Below are 21011 nucleotides of genomic sequence, written 5' to 3'. Positions count from 1 at the left end.
CACCGAGCTGATCTCCCTGTGCTATGCGACTGCTTCCCACTAGCTATCTATTTTACATTTGGTAGTGTATATATGTCCATGACACTCTCTCACCCTGTCACATCTCACCCCTCCCCCGCCCCATATCCTCAAGTCCATTCTCTAGTAGGTCTGTGTCTTTTTTTTTTTTTTTTTTAATTTTATTTATTTATTTATTTATTTTTGGCTGTGTTGGGTCTTCGTTTCTGTGCGAGGGCTTTCTCTAGTTGCGGCAAGCGGGGGCCACTCTTCATTGCGGTGCGCGGGCCTTTCACTGTCGCGGCCTCTCTTGTTGCGGGGCACAGGCTCCAGACGCACAGGCTCAGTAGTTGTGGCTCACGGGCCTAGTTGCTCCGTGGCATGTGGGATCTTCCCAGACCAGGGCTCGAACCCGTGTCCCCTGCATTGGCAGGCAGACTCTCAACCACTGTGCCACCAGGGAAGCCCAGGTCTGTGTCTTTATTCCCGTCTTGCCACTAGGTTCTTCATGACCCTTTTTTTTTTTTTTTTTCCCTTAGATTCCATATATATGTGTTAGCATACTGTGTTTCTTTTTCTCTTTCTGATTTACTTCACTCTGTATGACAGACTCTAACTCCATCCACCTCACTACAAATACCTCCATTTCATTTCTTTTTATGGCTGAGTAATATTCTATTGTATATATGTGCCACATTTTCTTTATCCATTCATCCGATGATGGACACCTAGGTTGCTTCCATGTCCTGGCTATTGTAAACAGAGCTGCAATGAATATTTTGGTACATGACTCTTTCTGAATTATGGTTTTCTCAGGGTATATGCCCAGTAGTGGGACTGCTGGGTCGTATGGTAGTTCTATTTGTAGTTTTTTAAGGAACCTCCATACTGTTCTCCATAGTGGCTGTATCAATTTACATTCCCACCAACAGTGCAAGAGTGTTCCCTTTTCTCCACACCCTCTCCAGCATTTATTGTTTGTAGATTTTTTGATGATGGCCATTCTGACCGGTGTGAGATGATACCTCATTGTAGTTTTGATTTGCATTTCTCTAATGATTAATGATGTTGAGCATTCTTTCATGTGTCTGTTGGCAATCTGTATATCTTCTTTGGAGAAATGTCTATTTAGGTCTTCTGCCCATTTTTGGATTGGGTTGTTTGTTTTTTTGTTATTGAGCTGCATGAGCTGCTTGTAAATCTTGGAGATTAATCCTTTGTCAGTTGCTTCATTTGCAAATATTTTCTCCCATTCTGAGGGTTGTCTTTTGGTCTTGTTTATGGTTTCCTTTGCTGTGCAAAAGCTTTTAAGTTTCATTAGGTCCCATTTGTTTATTTGTGTTTTTATTTCCATTTCTCTAGGAGCTGGGTCAAAAAGGATCTTGCTGTGATTTATGTCATAGAGTGTTCTGCCTATGTTTTCCTCTAAGAGTTTGATAGTGTCTGGCCTTACACTTAGGTCTTTAATCCATTTTGAGTTTATTTTTGTGTATGGTGTCAGGGAGTGTTCTAATTTCATACTTTTACATGTACCTGTCCAATTTTCCCAGCACCACTTATTGAAGAGGCTGTCTTTTCTCCACTGTATATGCTTGCCTCCTTTATCAAAGATAAGGTGACCATATGTGCGTGGGCTTATCTCTGGGCTTTCTATCCTGTTCCATTGATCTATATTTCTGTTTTTGTGCCAGTACCAAACTGTCTTGATTACTGTAGCTTTGTAATATAGTCTGAAGTCAGGGAGCCTGATTCCTCCAGCTCCATTTTTCGTTCTCAACATTGCTTTGGCTATTCGGGGTCTTTTGTGTTTCCATACAAATTGTGAAATTTTTGGTTCTAGTTCTGTGAAAAATGCCAGTGGTAGTTTGATAGGGATTGCATTGAATCTGTAGATTGCTTTGGGTAGCAGAGTCATTTTCACAATGTTGATTCTTCCAATCCAAGAACATGGTATATCTCTCCATCTATTTGTATCATCTTTAATTTCTTTCATCAGTGATGGACTTTTTTTTTAATGCTCCATGATCCGATGTATAAATGTTTCTCTTTACACTTAATTTATCCCTTTTTGTAAGTTAAGAAGCCGAATAGCTCAGAGCTCAGACCATACTCTAACCCCCTCACACCACAGCCTCTGGAGATGGGGCTACATGGCCAGGTTTGACACAGTGACTCAGAAGACACCTCCTGAAGGACAAAGAGACCTTTGAAATCGCTTAGCACTTCTCAAGAGGATCTGATTTCACATAAACATCATACACTCAATTTAAGATTTTTACTAATGATTCAGCATATGTTAGAAGCTGTACTTACACAATCTCAGTGCTGTCTTCACAGAAGTCAATGTGCAATGTGACAGGTTTTGTGCAGTATAGTCTGAATTTTTTTGCTCTGTAGGGAAGCCGCATAAAAGTTTCTACTGCAACTCGGATGCTTAACAGTGAAACACAAACAGTTCCATGATTAAAAAAATTATATATAACATATTTCTTTAAAGTACACCTACATAATTAAAATACTTAACATGAAACAAAACACACAAAACCTGATTATTTCTGTTTCTATTATAGCCACCAACAGCAGCAAGTGCTTGGAGACATTTGCCCAGCAAGGTGAAAACTGGTTCTTGGGGGCTGAGAAAAATCTTACTTTTTTATGTATAAAGCACAGATATACATATAGTACATAAAAGATACTCAGTAATCTTTGGCGTTAAAATTTCATGGCATGGGGGCAGGGAGGCATTAGAAAAACACTGTCTCCTTAGATTGAGAAACACTGGGTAATAACGAACAAACCTGGAAGCAAATTCTATTTTTTAAAATAGCAATTTCAATACACGACCAGAATTACCTTGAAGCTTCTGTAAATAAGCAGATGTTTTAAGAATTAGTATTTGTCAACTTTGCACAAAAGAGCTGATGGACTGAGGTTTCATAAGTTGCTCAGCGTTTTTATTTCCATTCTCCTTCAGGCAAACAACAGAGCACTTGAACATATGGTTTCGACATCAACAGGTTCTCAGGGGCCATGTGTGGGCAGCCTGGCCACCTCGGTCATGGACAGTTTAGAAAAGGCGGCTGCCCTAACCGCCCCTCCGGGTCTCCCTGCTCTAATCATACGACTCTCTTGCCCAAAACAAACTAAACTTAAAACTCCAAATACTAAGAGGAAATCTCTCCAAACCATTAAATACGATGTTATTTTTAATAACCACTATGGTTATAAGGGTGCAGAACCACAAGCTGGAAAGGCACCTCCTTTTCCATGAAGACCTGCCAGCCCCGCTGTGGGAGCGGCTCCCTGACACAGACTCCCCATCAGGGCACCCACCTCCCCTGCAGCTCGGACTGCTCTTTCTCTTTCGGAAGAAGGGTCCTCATGTTTATTATTTATTATTTATTAAACTGATATCCTCTGACTCTGGGATAGGAAACCATGAAAAAATTACCACAAACACCAAGACTGACTTGCTGACAGTGTTTTCTAGGGAACCGTGGTGTGTGGTCCTGGAGTCATTGAGGGTCACTCTGAACGGCCTCCCGTCTTCTGTGACAGTCACACCCTCACTCTGTTAAGCAGGACAACGAGGGACACACACTCAGCTCTCTGCAATCCGAGGCTGTGCCAGCAAACCATCCCCTCTGTGGCAACAAGAAGAGTTTCTCTCTGCCTCCTGGTAGCCAGGCAACCCGAAGGACCCATTCCATCACCTGAGCAAACTCAGGGGACATGCCACGCCAGGCCAGGAGAGCAGCTGACGGAGAGCACCTGCACTTTCTAGGAAGGAAGGCAGAAGGAGGGCCGGAGCCGCCTGCTGAGTCCTCATCCTGAGCACCTGCTCTTACATTCACTGCTTGTAAAACCGGAACCTGCAAGTCTTCCCTTCTTGAAGCTCTCGCCCCTTACTTTGAAAATTGACATTCTCCTTGAAACTGACATTTGTCCCCTAAAGAGCATAAGACAAAAAAAATAATACATACATACTTTTTGGATTTCACTGGAATGTACTTGGCAAAATCCACAAGGAAACACTCTGTGAGGTAATGGTCTGCTGAAGACACTATTGACTTAATTACAGCCCTGCACCAGCACTTCAGTTCCTCACAATAAACCACACAAACCTACAAAATAAAAAGAAAACTTCAGTGTTAAAACCTCTAGTCATACTCAGAAAATTGTAAGACACTAATGAAAGAAATCAAAAGTGACACAAACAGATGGAGAGATATACCACGTTCTTGGATTGGAAGAATCAATATTGTGAAAATGACTATACTGCCCAAAGCAATCTACAGATTCAATGCAATCCCTATCAAATTACCAATGACATTTTTCACAGAATTAGAACAAAAAAACCTACAATTTGTATGGAAATACAAAAGACCATGAATAGCCAAAGCAATTTTGAGAAAGAAAAATGGAGATGGAAGAATCAGGCTCCCTGACTTCAGACTATACTACAAAGCCACAGTAATCAAAACAGTATGGTACTGGCACAAACACAGAAATATATATCAATGAAACAGGATAGAAAGTCCAGAGACAAACCCACACACCTATGGTCACCTGATCTTTGACAAAGGAGGCAAGACTATACAATGGAGAAAAGACAGTCTTTTCAATAAGTGGTGTTGGGAAAACTGGACAGCTACATGTAAAAGAGTGAAATTAGAACACTCCCTAACACCATTCACAAAAATAAACTCAAAATGGATTAAAGACCTAAATGTAAAGCCAGATACTATAAAACTCTTAGAGGAAAACATAGGCAGAACACTCTTGACATAAACAACAGCAAGGTCTTTTTCAAAGCACCCCCTATAGTAATGAAAATAAAAACAAAAATAAACAAATGAGACCTAATTAAACTTAAAAGCTTTTGCACAGCAGAGGAAACCATAAACAAAACAAAAAGACAACCCTCAGAATGGGAGAAAAATATTGGGTTGGCCAAGAAGTTCCTTCAGTTTTTAAGTAAAAATAAGAGACACATTTTTCATTTTCTCCAAGAACTTTATTGAACAACGTATTCACCCTTTGGTTCCACTACCTTTTGTGATTTTTCAGGCAACTTCATAATTCCATCTTCCCAAAACTTTTTATCCTTTTGAGCAAAGAACTGTTCCAGGTGCCTTTTACAGTCGTTCAGAGAATTGAACATTTTTCCATTAAGAGAATATTGTAAAGACCTAAATAAATGGAAATCTGGAGGTGCAGTGTCTGGTGCATATGGCGGATGAATGAGAACTTCCCAGCCAAGCTGTAATAGTTTTTGCCTGGTCATGAAAGAAACATGCAGTCTTTGCGTTATCCTGATGGAAGATTATGAGTTTTCTGTTGACTAATTCTGGATGCTTTTTGTCGAGTGCTGCTTTCAGTTGGTCTAATTGGGAGCAGTACTTGTTGGAATTAATCGTTTGGTTTTCCGGCAGGAGCTCATAATAGAGGACTCCCTTCCAATCCCACCATATACACAACATCACCTTCTTTGGATGAAGACCAGCCTTTGGTGTGGTTCGTGGTGATTCATCTCCCTCGCCCCACGATCTCTTCCATTCCACATTATTATGCAGTATCCACTTTTCATCGCCTATCACAATTTGTTTAAAAAACGGAACATTTTCAATACGTTTCAGTAGAGAATGGATACGGAAATACGGTCAAGAAGGTTTTTTTTTCGCTTAACTTACGTGGAACCCAAACATCAAAGTGATTAACATAACCAAGCTGGTGCAAATGATTTTCAACACTTGAGTTGGATATTTTGAGTATGTCAGCTATCTCCCACGTGGTATGACGTTCATTGTTCTCAATCAATGTCTCGATTTGATCGCTATCAACTTCAACTGGTCTACCCAACCGTGGAGCATCGTCCAGTGAGAAATCTCCAGCACGAAACTTCACAAACCATTTTTGACACGTTCAATCAGTCACAGCACCTTCTCCATGAACTGCACAAAATCTTTTTTTTGCGTTTCAGTTGCATTTTTACCTTTCTTGAAACAATAAAGCATAATATGCTGAAAATGTTGCTTTTTTTCTTCCATCTTCAATATTAAAATGGCTACACAAAAATTCACCAATTTTGATTATTTTTTTTAAATGCACGCTGATATGACAGCTGTCACAATACAATCTAACAAAATTGTTTTGAATGAAGTTAAAGACGACTAAGCACTATTAGAGCCATCTTAGGAAAAAAATGAATGAACCTTTTGGCCAACCCAATATCTGCAAATGAAGCAACTGACAAAGGATTAATCTCCAAAATATACAAAACAGCTCATGCAGCTCAATAGCAAAAAAAAAACCCAACCCAATAAAAAGTGGGTTAGAAGACCTAAATAGACATCTCTCCAAAGAAGACATATAGACAGTTAAAAAGCACATGAAAAGATGCTCAACATCACTAATTATTAGAGAAATGCAAATCAAAACTGCAATGAAGTATCACCTCACACCGGTAAGAATGGCCATCATCAAAAAATCTACAAACAATAAACGCTGGAGGGGGTGTGGAGAAAAGGGAACCCTCCTACACTGTCGGTGGGAATGTAAACTGGTATGGCCACTATGGAGAACAGTATGGAGGTTCCTTAAAAAACTAAAAATAGAACTACCATATGATCCAGCAATCCCTGGGCATATATCCGGAGAAAACCATAATTCGAAAAGACACATGCACCCCAATGTTCATTGCAGCACTATTTTATTGAGCTCAATATTGAGCCAGGATGTGGACGCAACCTAAATGTCCACCGACAGAGGAATGGATAAAGATGATGTGGTATACATACACAATGTAATATTACTCAGCCGTAAAAAAGAATGAAATAATGCCATTTGCAGCAACATGGATGGACCTAGAGATTGTCATACTGAGTGAAGTAAATCAGACAGAGAAAGACAAATATCACATGATATCACTTTTATGTGGAATCCAAAAAAAGAGTACCAATGTACTTACCTACAAAACAGAAATAGAGTTATAGATGTAGAAAATAAACTTATGGTTACCAGGGAGTAAGTTGGGGGGGGGTGGAGGGATAAGTTGGAAGACTGGGATTAACATATACCCACTACTATATATAAAATAGATAACTAATAAAGACCTACTGTATAGCACAGAGAACTCTACTCAATACTCTATAATGGCCTATATGGGAAAAGAATCTAAAAAAGAGTGGATGTATGTATAACAGATTCACTTTGTTGTACACCTGCAACTAACATAATGTAAATCAACCATACTACAATAAAAATTTTAAAAATTAAATTAAAAATCTCTAGTCAATAATGAGAGAACTAAAAGGTACTCTCAACATCATCTCATACCTTTTACTTTAAAGATCCAAGGAGGCTGGATCACCCCAAGCTAAACACTGCTTATTGGGAAAACAAGAACACAGGGCACCTGAATTCTATTTCATTGGTTTTCTTACTACAATCACTTTGACTTCTTAACTAAGGAGAATTTTTAGGAAGTGAAATAAGGAAAATGCATTGCTTTACCTTCTTAAATCAGAAAACAAAACATACAAATAATTGTCAATCACGTGCCAGGACAACACAAAATCACAACCCCAGGCTCATCTTCCCAGTTCTGCTTCCCATGCCTGTTTACCACCCTCTAACATTTGTTTGTTATCAGCCACAACTGGACGTCAGTGCCATGATGAAGCGGATTTTTGTCTTTTTGTTTACTGCCATATTCCCAGCACCTAGAACAGTGCTTGGCAGGTACTATGTCTTCAGAAACTACTCAGTGAATGACTGCATAAATACCTGCAGCCCCCTTTTAGGGAAACTGCCCTGCTAGAGTGACAGTGCTTGGCATCCTGACTGTCCCATGGGACTGCCAGGCCACAGACAGGCAAACCATATGCTGACCACAGGCTTATAAAGTGGCTCAGCGGGGAGAGCTGTGCCCAACAGGGAAGAAGTGGGACAGTGGAGATCTCTGTCCTTGGGAACTGAAGTTGGAAAACACAGGGCAGCTATTCTGCAAGGGATGTGTTCTTGAGAGCCTCACATAATTCAGGACTCAAATAATTCAAGAGAAATTGTGCCAAAGGATGGAGGGTATTTCTGTTTCATGCTTAAGTCAAAGAAACCTGTAGCTAATAATTCACACAGTCAGTTAACTTTGAAAAGGTGGTATACTAGGGCTTCCTCTAGCCAATAAAGAGATAATTTAAGCATCAAGAAAAATGATTACAACTGATGAATACATTAAAAGCCATGAGTTCAATATAGTACTTAAAAATAACAAGGAGAGAAAAACAAAACAAACCTCTAGATGTAAATGTAGATAACTAGGCACAGGAAAATTAATAAGGGAAAGAATCAAGCAATTTTTCCACCTTTCCAGTATTACTTCAGGAAGCCAAACAGTTCTAACAGATGAGGGAAAGTTCTCTATGGAAGAATTCCAGCTCATGAATGCAGAAGCAATGTGAAAATGACCATTTTGCAAGCATAAATGAAAGAGCTGATTTGGGCGGTGGTGGTCACTGGATAGTATTACTAGCTGATGGGAACCACAGGGGGCACTTAGGCTGCCGCCATCTGAATGCAGCGGTCAACCTCAGCATCACCAAAAGTGAGATTCTCTCCCAATTCAATACAAGAGGAACCTCACAGCACCAGTCATTCTTGGGGAAAAAAAGTGACTATAAATGTAATCAAAGCTTTATATTTATCAGTCTGCAGGAAATATAGGGGATGAAGGGAAAAGTTCACCACCACCACAAGGAAGCAACCAGGCTATACAGAACGTGGAATATTTTAAAAGGACAACTTACTTGGTTTCGTTTCTTCAACAAGTAAACGGTGGACTTCCCTGGTGGCTCAGTGGTTAAGAATCCACCTGCCAATGCAGGGGACATGGGTTCGATCCCTGGTCCGGGAAGATCCCACATGCCGCGGAGCAACTAAGCCTGTGCGCCACAACTACTGAGCCTGCACTCTAGAGCCTGTGAGCCATAACTACTGAGCTCACACGCCACAACTACTGAAGCCCGTACGCCTAAAGCCCGTGCTCTGCAACGAAGAGTAGCCCCCACTCACCACAACTGGAGAAAGCCCACGTGCAGCAACAAAGACCCAACGCAGCCAAAAATAAAATAAATAAATTTAAAAAAAAAACAAACAAACAAGTAAATGGCATGGAAAAAATAATGGTTTTTTTAAAAAATTTTTATTTATTTATTTATGGCTGTGGTGGGTCTTCTTTTCTGTGCGAGGGCTTTCTCTAGTTGTGGCAAGCGGGGGCCACTCTTCATCGCGGAGCGCAGGCCTCTCACTATCGCGGCCTCTCTTGTTGCGGAGCACAGGCTCCAGACGCGCAGGCTCAGTAGTTGTGGCTCACGGGCCCAGCTGCTCCGCGGCATGTGGGATCTTCCCAGCCCAGGGCTCGAACCCGTGTCCCCTGCATTGGCAGGCAGATTCTCAACCACTGCACCACCAGGGAAGCCCCAAAAATAATGTTATTAATGATTATTTAGGGTGGGCTGAGGAATTCAAATCATTTCTAATTTTTCTCATAGTTTATAAATCTTTTCCTATCACACTGTTATAAAAATTCAAATTCTTCTGAGAAATGACTAACCTGCAGAGAGAAGCAGACAATGGGCACAGAGCTGAGGGTGCAGGAAAGGAAGGAGGGGCCACAATGTGGAGTAAGGAAAATAAAACACGAGTTGGTCAAAGTCACAAGCAACCAAAAGGGAGGCACTGGCCCTAGACTGGAAACCCCCATGCTCCCTCTGCTAAGGTCCCTGTGACGGATCTAGAATGATCCTCTGGTTCCCAGCCCCAGGACGATGGCTCTATGCCTGAATTTAGATGACACTCCATCTCCTCTTGCCCCATGTGAACCTGATACAACAACTGTCACTTTCCATGACTAGCCCTACTCTTATGCAACCAAATGAACCTAACACAAGGCAATGATCATAAGCAGTTGAAATACTCTAAAAGTTTTTATCATGAGTTGCTAAAACAGTCTACATTTTGAGTAGTATTTCAAGACATGTTGTTTAAAGCACATTTAGATACATACCTGCCCTTCTTCCAACATTAGTGGTTTCATTTCTAAATCTTGACACATGCTGCTATAGAAGTCATTCATGGCACTATTTAGTTTTTGATAGTCAACTTCATGATCTAAAAAGGGACTACGTCCTTTTATAATAACCCAGAAGCAACCTGGATCTTCGATCTGTAAAATTTTTAAAAGACAAAACAATGCATGATTTAAAAGTGGAACCATAAAATAATAAACCTTAGAATCACAGTAACTGTTTCAAATTTAAGTACTCTAACAAATTCTTGACAAGTAGTTCTGTCTTAAATGGTCAGATAGAAGATAAAAGACCCTCAAACTATCACCTTGTATACCTTAAACTTATATAATGTCATATGTCAATTATACTTCAATAAAACTCGGAAAAACGATAAAAGATGCAAAGATAAAACACATAACCAATAATATGTAATTTAGAATCATGTGCTGTGACTGAAAAAGCAAACAGAGATCAATGCCCTTGATCTGTACTTTCAAAATACCCATAACAAAATACAAAAGCAAGGTTCAGAACAGCGTTTTTTGTACTCTATGTCTTTCATAAGAAAGAGAGGGAAATGTGAATGTATGCACATTCTGCTCATGTTAAAATAAAGAAATGGCAGATAAACCAAAAACATACAAATTATTACCTACAGAGGAAGCCAGGAATGGGGTAGAAGGAAGAGGGATGAAAGACTTCTCTGAATGTACCTTATTATCTATTAGTGTTATTAGAAACCAAGATTTTCATCATTAGAGAAACAATACAAATATAAAATGAAAAGTTAAATTTGAATTGAAAATATCAGTAAGAGCTCATGATTTTTCAAATGTACTGTATTTCCTGTCTACTGAGAGGGCCTAAAAGCAATGACATCCCAAGATTTTGGATCCCAGATACCAGGTGACAGGAGTACAAAAGCATTCTATTTTTCTGAATGTTTGAACATTTTTATAATAAATCGTTGGAAAAAAGAACAGCTGGCCATTCTGGTTCCAGTAATGGCAGAGTGGTTCATATGGACTAACCCACCTGCAAGTAACAATGATAAACCCTGGAAAAAAAGAAAATGACAACCTGAAGGCACTGAAGAGTGACCAAAAGCAGGTGGGAGATTCAATCCTTGAAGGGAGGCAACATGGCTGGGTGAGACCCATGTTCATAAACAGCTTTTCCCCTGAAAACAGCCCCAGTCCTGGGGGTGCAGAACACAACTGAAGCAGAAGCCACCCTGTTTGTGGCTTGAGAAACCAGAGAACAGAGTCTGGGGCTGCCAGAGCAGCTGTACATGAAGGGGAGAAATGCTGAGCCACAGAGGCGAGAGCCCTGAAGTCTGCACACAAAACCCCTCAAATCCTCGGCAGAGCCTGAACTGCACGGTGAGACTCCAGGGAGTCCTGGGAGAAGCCAGAGTCGGGAGGCTGATGGAAATACAGTTTCAGCTTCTGCCCACGAGAACTGCAGGACTCTGGGCACAGAGTGACTGCCCAAACCTCTGCACTAAGAGGCCACCCAAACTCACAGCATAAGGCCATGTCCCCTCTACAATGCCTGCCTGAGAAAGAACTACTTTTGTCCCAGCCAACACCTGACACAGGCCCTTAACCTTCCCTTGTCACAGAACTTACTGAAAAGGGCCTCAGTTGTGGAGCCTACCTATCCCTTTGGGATGTGTATGTATCTCCTACCACTCTGGAGTATTCCTTCTCAAGGACCTGATAACCAATTCCTTTGGGATGTAACCATCTAGAAGGACAGGGCCCCGGCCTCCCAGTCTCTGCGGGAATTCAGAAGCCTGGCCCCCGAGGCGGCGGACACAGCTGCCCCACCACAGTGACACTGACCCACCCTCTGTCATTTTCCACTGGAGCCCCTCCCCTCGTCCTCCTCACTCTCCCTTTAAAACGTCCGGTCACCTCCACACAAATTGGAACGGAACTCAGCTCCCTCCCTTACATCACCAGACACTGAATACAATCTGTTTTCACTGCTTTAACCAATGTCCGGCTTTGATTCTGTTTGACACTCATCACAGGAAAACGGAGTTTGGAGCAGGAGTTAAGGAGGCTCAGCAAACACCTCAGGCTCCCTGAGAACCCCTGCAGTGCCAGGCCCGAGGAGTAAAGACCATGTTGCAGGACAAAGAGAATGTGCTCTGTCAACAAGGGCAAAATCAAGAGGTCTCCAAAGAACTATAAACCAAGCCTCCCAAAGCGCTGACAGAGCACACAGTAGTTCCCAATCACCACAACCCACAGTGTAGCATGAACAATACTAGACAGGCAAAGAAATGAGAATGCAGTGCACAGCCAAGGCAAAAAACAGCCAACAGAAAGTGAACCCAAGACTGCCCGGATGTTGAAGTGAACAGGCAAGGACTTAAAAGCAGCTATTATAAATACCATGTTCAAAAACTTAAGGATAAGATGGCTATAGTGAGTTTGTTTTTTAAAAAGGAGAATTTCACGTAAGAAATGGAAACTATTAAAAAAAAATAACCTTTGGAAAAGGGTAATTCTAGAACCAAAAAGTGAAACAAACAAAATAAAAAATATATTAGTGGTGTGCTTACCACTCCTACTCAACATTGTGCTGGAGGTCCTAGCCAGTACAGTAAGAAAAGATTGTCAGGAAAATGGGAAAAGAAGAAAGAAAAGTGTCTCTATTCACAATAAGAATATCTACGCAGAAAATTCTAAGAAGTCTACAAAAAATATACTAGAACTAATAAGTGACTGTAGCAAGATTCCAGGGTAAAAGGTCATATAATAAATTCAACTGCATGTCTATATTCCAGCAATAAAAATTGGAAATTTAAATTTTAAAAACAGTACTGTTTGCAATAGCACCAAAAAGCAGGAATTACTTAGGAATAAATCTAACAAAAAAATGAACAATTTGCATGCTAAAAGGTACAAAACACTGGTGAAATAAATCAAAGAAGGCCTGTAATGCAAATATACTATGTTCATGGAATGTTAAGATTTTGATTTTCCCCAAAATGGTCTATAAAAAGGACTCAATTCCAGCAGGAGTTGTGAAATCAACAAACTATTCATGAAATTCTTATTGGAAGGGCAAAGGAACTAGAATAGCCCGTATAATTCTGAAAAAGAACAACATAGTTGGAAGACACACTATCTGATTTCAAGACTTAATATAAAGCTGCAGTAATCAGAACTGTGTGGTACTGGAGAAAGCACAGATACATAAATCAACACAACAGGAACAGAGTCACGCATGTGTAGTCAAGTGATTTTCAATAAAGGCACAAAGGCAATTCAATGGAAGGAGGATAGTTTTTTCAACAAATGATGCTGGAACAATTAGATATATGCAAAAAAATGAACCTCGATCCATTCCTTGGATTTTTTTCCATACAAAAATTAACTCACATGGATCATTTATCTAAATGTAAAATATAAGACTATAAAAAATGTTTGAGGAATACATGGGGGGAATCTTTGTGACTGTGGTTAGGCAAAGATTTCTTAGATAAAACACCAAAAGTATAATTCGTATAAGCAAAAATTGATAAACTGGACTTAATCCAAATTTAAAACTTCAGCTCTTTGAAAGACATTGTTTAGAGAAGGAAGAGATAAGCCACCAACGTGGAGAAAATATTTACAAATCACATATTCAACAAAGAACTTTATCCAATATACATAAAGAACTCTACAAAGTCAATAATAAGAAAACAAACCACCAAGTTAGAAGAATGGGCAGATCTGAACAGATACTTGACAAAAAAAGATGGAAGGATGGGCAAACAAACACCTGGAAACATGATTAACACATTTGTCATTAGGGAAATTAAAATTAAAACCACAATGAGATACCAGTAAACACCTACTAGAATGGCTAAAATGTATAAAACTGACAATATCAAGTGCTGGTGAGGATGTAGAGCACTGCTGATGGAAATGTAAAGTGGTACAGTTACTTTGAAAAAGTTTCTCATAAAATTAAACATACAGGTAATCCTACTGATTTACCCATGAAATAAAAACTTGTATTCACACAAAAACCTGTATGCAAAGTTCCTAGCAGCTTTATTTATAATCTCCCTCAACTGGAAACAACTCAAATGGCCTTCAACTGGTGACTGTATAAACAAATTGTCACATGTCCATACAACGGAATACTACTCACTCCTAACAAGTGCCACAACACAGATGAGCCTCCAATGCATTACAGTAAGTCAAAGCAGCCACACTCAAAGGCTACATACTACTGTATGATTCCATATGCACAATCCCATTTTTATGACATTTTGGAAAAAGGCAAAACTAATAGGGACAGAAGACAAATCAGTGGTTGCCAAGGACTAGAGGTGGGGGAAAGGAATGACTACAAAGGACCACAAGGCAATTTTGGGGGGTGATGGAACTGCTCTGTATTTTGACTGTGGTGGTGATTACATGACTATGCATTTTTCAAAATATTACAGAACTCTACATTAAAAACAATAAAATAGTTTATGGTTAAAAAAGATATGAAGCAAATATGGCAAAATGTTAAAATCTGGCAAAGCTAGGTGATAGATGTCCAGGTGTTTATAATATTTTCTATACTTTTTTGTATGTCTAGAGTATTTCCTAATAAAAGTTGGATTTTTAAATTATTTTTCATCAAAAGTAATGATTTTTTTTAAAAGCTTCTTGTCTTCTGACATGGCATCACCTATGCAGTATTTTACTAAAAATGTTTAACCTGAACACAATCATGAGGAAACAGATAAATCCAGCTTGAAGGGTATTTTGCGAAGCAACTGCCCTTACTCTTCATAAATTTCAATGACATCAAAGATACAAAAAAGCCAGAGAACTGACCCAAATTCAAGGGGAATAAAAGGCCATGACAATTAAATGCAATGTATAATTTTTTTATTGGATCCTGGATCAGAGAAAACAAGTTACAGAATACATTATTGGTACAGTTGGAGAAATTTGAGTATGGATTTTATATTAGTGTATCAACGTTACATTTCTCAAGTGTGATAATTATATTGTGGTTATGTAAGCGAAAGTCTTTGTTCTTAGGAAACATACGCATAAGTATTTAGAGTTTACAACTAATTCTCAAATGGTTAGGCAAAAGAAGTCAACAATTTTATATACATATATTATTAAGAAATATGCAAATATGACAAGATGTTAACAATTGTCGACTCTAGGTATAGAGTATATGGTTATTCTCAATATTGTTTTTGTAACTTGTTTTCGAGTTTGAAAATCTTCAAAATATTAAGATGGGGAAAGATGTTTAAAAATATTTTTAAGGCATCATAGATAATTTGAAGTTTCTAGATTGTTTCAATTTTTTTTTTTAATCTGCTACTAAAACCTAAAAAATGTAGGCCAGGTTCAGTTTTACCCGCCAGAAGAACAAGTGGCTCAAGCTGCAATTTCTTCCATGTGCTTTACCAGGCAGGGATGGGCTCACAATTCCTCCCACCCCGTCTCTTACACCAAAGTTGGGGCCTGCTGCTTCCCGCCAACGCCATAAGGCAATGCTGCCCACACTGCAGTCACCAGCCTTACACATTTTTTTCCCTGCATGTCTACGTTATTTCCATTAGAAAAATAATATCTGTATAATATTTTGGTCCACTTTCTTCTCCTTACCTCTACCATTCAAACTTGAATACTTTATTTTTACTCAAGTAAAAGTAGAATCAACTATCTGGCATGAGAACTAAATATCTCACATCATTAAATTAATAGGATTTAATTGAATTAAAGTGTGTTCTTTATTATTTCTCAGGAATAGTAACTCATGTTTCCTACATGTTATTTCCCTTTACTTTCATTTATCTGGGTAACTATGGAATGAGTGTCTCTTTTCCCACATTCAGTAACATGAGTGGGTGTAAGTATAATTTATAACATCAGTAACTGGACTCATTGTTAATCATCAGTTCATGTTCAATTCCCCTTAGTATATGGTATTTGCATAATAACTTCAGATATTTTAGTCAAGTTTACTTTCCAACATCAATTATAAAAATTAAGATGTTAATTTTAAAACGTTATGAAAATTCCAGACTAAATAGCACTTGGCCCACTTTTGGTCATACTGTCGTGAGAGGTCCCTGGGCAGCTACTGCTTCAATCTCAATCCAGTCTCCTCAGAACAAAGCAGCAACCTGGTAAGCAGCTCCAGCAGGAAAACCACTCCTGACATTCTGTTTGTAGATTTCACTGACAGTACTGAAGTCATACACTCAGCCAGCAGAACAGCTGCTTCTACCACATTATTGAGGTCACAGCCTGCAGCTTTCAGAATCTCACCCCTATTTCCAAGGCTTGTTTAGCTCCTTCTGTCACCCCTCCTGGCACAAGCTGTCCCTTTGAAGGGTCCATACCTAGCTGTCTTGAAATGTAAGTGATCCTTTCCACTAACAAAGCTTGACTGCAGGACCAATGGCCTTGGGGCTTTCCCTGTGCTGCTCACCTTTCTGATCAAGGATGACATGACATCCTTTTCTCCCGCAGTGCTTCTGGGTCTCACTGCATTCTGCCTTCCTCACTTCTGACACAACTGCATGTTGCCTGGGCTGCTTCCTTTATATATATTTTTAATCAACACCTTTTTTTCCCTTAGCCGCATCCTAACAGGTCTGTAATGCTAGTTATGATGTTTTTATTTCTAAAATATATTACAAATACATGATTGTTAAAATTTTTTAATTTATTTTTAATCGTGATAAAATACACATAAAATTTACCATCTTAACCATATTCAGTAGCATTAACTACATTCATATTGTTGTGCTACCTTGATCACCATCCATCTCCAGAACCTTTTTCATCTTGCAAAACTGAAACTCTATATCCATTAAACAGTAACTCCCCATGCCCCCCCCCCCAGCCCCTGGCAACCACCATTCTATTTTCTGTCTTTATGAATTTGACTGCTCTAGGAACCTCATATAAGTGGAATCATGCAGTATTTTCCTTTTGTAATTGGTTTATTTCACTTAACATGATGTCTTCAAGATTCATCCATGTTGTAGCATATATCAGAATTTCCATCCTTTTTAAGGCTGAATAATATTCCATTGTATGTATATACTACATTTTGCTTATCCATTCATCTGTTGGTAAAAACTTGGGGGAAAAAATTTATCCACGTAAAAGCTAAATTAATCTGGAAAACTACAGCTGGTAATGGTACCACACTTGAGGAAATACTCCTATATTGGATAGAAAATTTGCTCTGAGTGTGAGCAGGGTAAGAACCGGCAGTGGGGCCAGACCAGAGCTGAGGGGGTAGAGAAAAGGGTTCTTGGGTCCAACTGAGAAAAAAGGGGTTCCCAAGTTAGAGGCACTGAGAGTCCAGCAACTCCTTCCAAAGTTCTGCCCCAATGGATTTGCACATGGCAGCATCCATATCCCCTGGAAGAGCCCTGTCTTTCTAAAGGAGAAATCAGACTATTTAGGGAAGGTGCTGGAGAGGAGCTTCCCAGTTACATCTCAAAACCCTAAAAGTCTCAGAGCAAATCCTCTGTAAGAATCAGCTGCTTCAAACGCTTGTGAATCTGTTGGTATAAACTACATAAAACAGGAGCAGGAAGGTTGATTTTTTTTTTTTTTCCTAAATGCCATCATGCCTCTCCTCTGCCCACTGAAGTATGATCTTTTCCAAAAAGTTCTTTATATTTCCTTTTCCCAATACCCACCCCTTTGCTCTGGTTTGTAAACTCCTTGCTGCAAGTACACACCGTGAACACACTATGTGCTTTCCCGGTCTCTGGCATCATTAAGGAGCACGCACCTCACTCAAAGGAGAAGCTGCAGTTCGGGTCGCTCTGCAGGCCCCCTCCGGGGCGAACCCCCGCTGCGCCCCCGACTCCAAGGTCGCGAGTCCCGAGGAGCCCGCGTGGGGAGGGGGTGGCCGCCAGAGTCCTGGGGCGCGAGCGGGCAGGGGTCCCCACGAGTGCAGCCGGGACGGGCGTGTGTTCGGAGAGATACAGGTCACCCACGCCCCTGTCCAATGCAGGTGGGGACCGGCCGGAGAGGACCCGCGTCGGGGGAGAGTAATAAAATAGGTCAACGGACCGGGGGCGCGAGGGGGGGCCTCACCCAGCGCCGAACCGGTACCGGGAGAAGGGGTCAGAGTCCGTCCCTCCCCCTGAGGTTCTAGATACAGGACACCTACTTCAATCCGAATTTCGGAGAAACAACGAATGATTTTTTACTCTAAGTATGTCCCAAATACTGCATGGAGCAGCTTTGAACGAAAATTTCCCGTTGTTTATCTGAAATTAAGCGTCCGGGATCTCATCCGGCACCCCTTCCCGCGGGTCCCCACCCGGGGCGGACCCTGCACGGGGAGCGGGTGAACGGCCGGGCTCAGGGCTTCGCGCTCGCTCACCTTCAGCACCAGGACCTGGAGCATCTTCCCCGAGCCTCGCAGGCCACCCGGCAGACTCGCCCTGGAAAAACGCGCAGCGTAGCGGCCGCGCCCGGCTCCTGGTCTCCCCGTCGCTACTCCCTCGAGATGAACTTTTGGGGGCGAAAACGGAGTCTCCTGCAGGGCCGGTCTCCGCGGAGGCACGCCTCCTCTCCAGGTCAGCGCCGCGGAGCCCGCGCGCCCAGCCCTGGCCCCGCAGCCCTGGCCCAGCACCGCCGCGAACCGCAGGCGACGCGCCGTCCTCCAACCTGGACGCCGGCGAGGGCGCGCTAGGGCTCCCGCCCCGCCCCCCTGCGCCCGCCCCCAGCCAGCGTACGCCTGGAGGATTCCAGAAACCACGTGGTGCACCAACCGCCAGCACAACTGGCCGCCGCCCTGCTCACAGCGCTCGGGGGCGGACGGGCCGGAGCTGCGCGGGGCGTCACGTGGCTCGCTCCCTGGGTTCTCGCGAGCGCTCACTTGAAGCCTTCACTTTTAAATGTAAGTTTGAGTTTACGAGGTCAGGTAAACATGTGCTTAAAGCCCCAAGCAGGAGCAATGTGCTGCTACTTTGGAGGAAAGCACAACGCAAAGTACATGAAGTTCACATGTTACTGAATGGGGCTAACCAGTCCTCGCCCCCCCAGTCACCCGGCCCAGATCACCTGAAAGCTCCAGACCTTGTCAAAAAAAAAAAAAAAAAAAGGGAAATCACCAGGTCGGATTTAAACAGGAGGTCTCAGAGGCAGTTCCCAAGCCTCGAAGAAGATGCAGAGTACAGCCCTCTCCCAGTTTTTTGTTTTTCTTTATTTTTTACTTTTCGGCCGCACTTCAGGGCATGCGGGATCTTAGTTCCTCCACCAGGGATGGAACCCTTGCCCCCTGCAGTGGTAGCACACAATCTTAACCCCTGGACCTCCAGGGAAGTTCCAGCCCTCTCCCAGTTCTTTGTGTGGGGTTAACACTTTTTTCTTTTGACTAGGTACCATGCTACAATATGGTGTTTCCCAAACTTTTCACAGCATGCCTCACAGAAAATGAAAATATTTATATATCACACTGAGATGAAGAGTCAAGATTGTTGAAATGGGAACTCACTGCATGGCGCTCCAGCCACCCAGGCCTCTTGAGGCTGAAGGAGGTCAATATCTGTACCTGTCTCCCCACTCCCCCAATTAGTGGGAAGCACTTTTAAAGTAATGAAAAGATAAGAAGATGAAACATAAGAAGATGAAAAGATTTTAATAAGGTGCATTTTTATAAGATGATTAAATCCTGGTACCAAAACCTGATCAAGATAACACAAACAACTACAGACTAATGTAGGTGCTGAAATCCCAAATAAAATGCTACCAAGTAAAACCCAGGACAAATTAAAAAGGAAAAATTAAGCCATGGCCAGGAAGGCTGTAAGGCTTATTCCAGGAATGCAGGAAGGTTTAATATCGGTCAGTCAGAAACATGGCTAGCTCATGGCACAGCAAGCAACCAAAAGCTGTCGTGAGCAGACTGGCTCTTGCAGGCACCATGGGGGTGATGATAGGTCTCTCCCATCACAGGAATGATATTCTCGTTCTGCAAAGGGCTTAGTGGAGAGTGATCTGTTCTTATATTTTTTTGCTCCCCACCCCCAAGAGAAGGGAGAAAAGGAGAGAAGACAAAGCATTAGGAATGGCAAGAGGGGGAGTCTGAGATAGCAGGACCTGCCGTCATGCTCAGACCAGTCTCTCCTGTCGGTGTGCTCATGGTAGGGTGAGAGGTATCGGTAGGAGCTGATCTAAGTTTTCCAGTACTGGCATAATTCTGAAAAATGGGCACCAGGAGGTCACTATTTGCTCCCCTCCCTCCCAGATCTCTCCCCCACCAAATGTAGTTCAAACGATCTTACCCTGGAGTCATCAATTCTCAAAGGCAGCCTATACTTCCCCCGTTTTAAAATATTCTCCTTTTTACAAAAGAGGAATAAAAAACAAGTTTGGCTTCATCATTTTGTCAGCTGATTTTTAAAAAAATTTATTTATTTAATTTATTTTTGGCTGCGTTGGGTCTTCGTTGCTGCGCGCGGGCTTTCTCTAGTTGCGGCGAGTGGGGTCTACTCTTCGTTGTGGTGGGCGTGCTTCTCATTGCGGTGGCTTCTCTTGTTGCGGAGCACGGGCTCTAGGCATGCAGGCTTCACTAGTTGTGGCACGCGGGCTCTAGAGCACAGCCTCAGTAGGTGTGGTGCACAGGCTTAGTTGCTCCGTGGCATGTGGGATCTTCCCGGACCAGGGCTCAAACCCGTGTACCCTGCATTGGCAGGCAGATTCTTAACCACTGCACCATGAGGGAAGCCCTAGAAGAACTTTTAAAGTTGTATTTATTTTGCATCAGTTGAGAGGGAATGAACTTTTGCAGTTATGTCATTCAACCCAAAAGCAGAAGCCTGATGCCTGTCCAGGGTTTTTCCCAGACGCCTCAGTTATCTTTTATGGACTTGTTCTGTGCATCAGAGAAGGCATTTGTCATGGTTCCCACTAATAGTATACATCTGTCAGATTATCC

At 41.6% G+C, this 21011-nt stretch overlaps 1 protein-coding gene and 1 pseudogene across 1 annotated transcript in view; both read right to left on the bottom strand.

The window, feature by feature from the left end:
• TDRD12 (tudor domain containing 12) overlaps positions 1-18606 on the bottom strand; it is an 82631-nt gene extending 64025 nt beyond the window's left edge. Inside the window, exons 1-4 of the mRNA XM_061172803.1 lie at positions 18453-18606; positions 10064-10222; positions 3985-4121; positions 2311-2430 (exon numbers count right to left, since the gene is read on the bottom strand). Of these exons, the coding sequence (XP_061028786.1) occupies positions 2311-2430; positions 3985-4121; positions 10064-10222; positions 18453-18476 (440 nt within the window). The 5' untranslated portion in view covers positions 18477-18606. The remainder of the gene's footprint in view (positions 1-2310; positions 2431-3984; positions 4122-10063; positions 10223-18452) is intronic.
• Positions 16083-16550, bottom strand: LOC133078576 (2-iminobutanoate/2-iminopropanoate deaminase-like; annotated as a pseudogene).
• Positions 18607-21011: the final 2405 nt, after the last annotated feature.

Source organism: Eubalaena glacialis, chromosome 18 (assembly GCF_028564815.1).
Source record: "Eubalaena glacialis isolate mEubGla1 chromosome 18, mEubGla1.1.hap2.+ XY, whole genome shotgun sequence".
Lineage (NCBI taxonomy): Eukaryota > Metazoa > Chordata > Mammalia > Artiodactyla > Balaenidae > Eubalaena > Eubalaena glacialis.
This window is presented reverse-complemented; position numbering and strand designations above follow the sequence as displayed.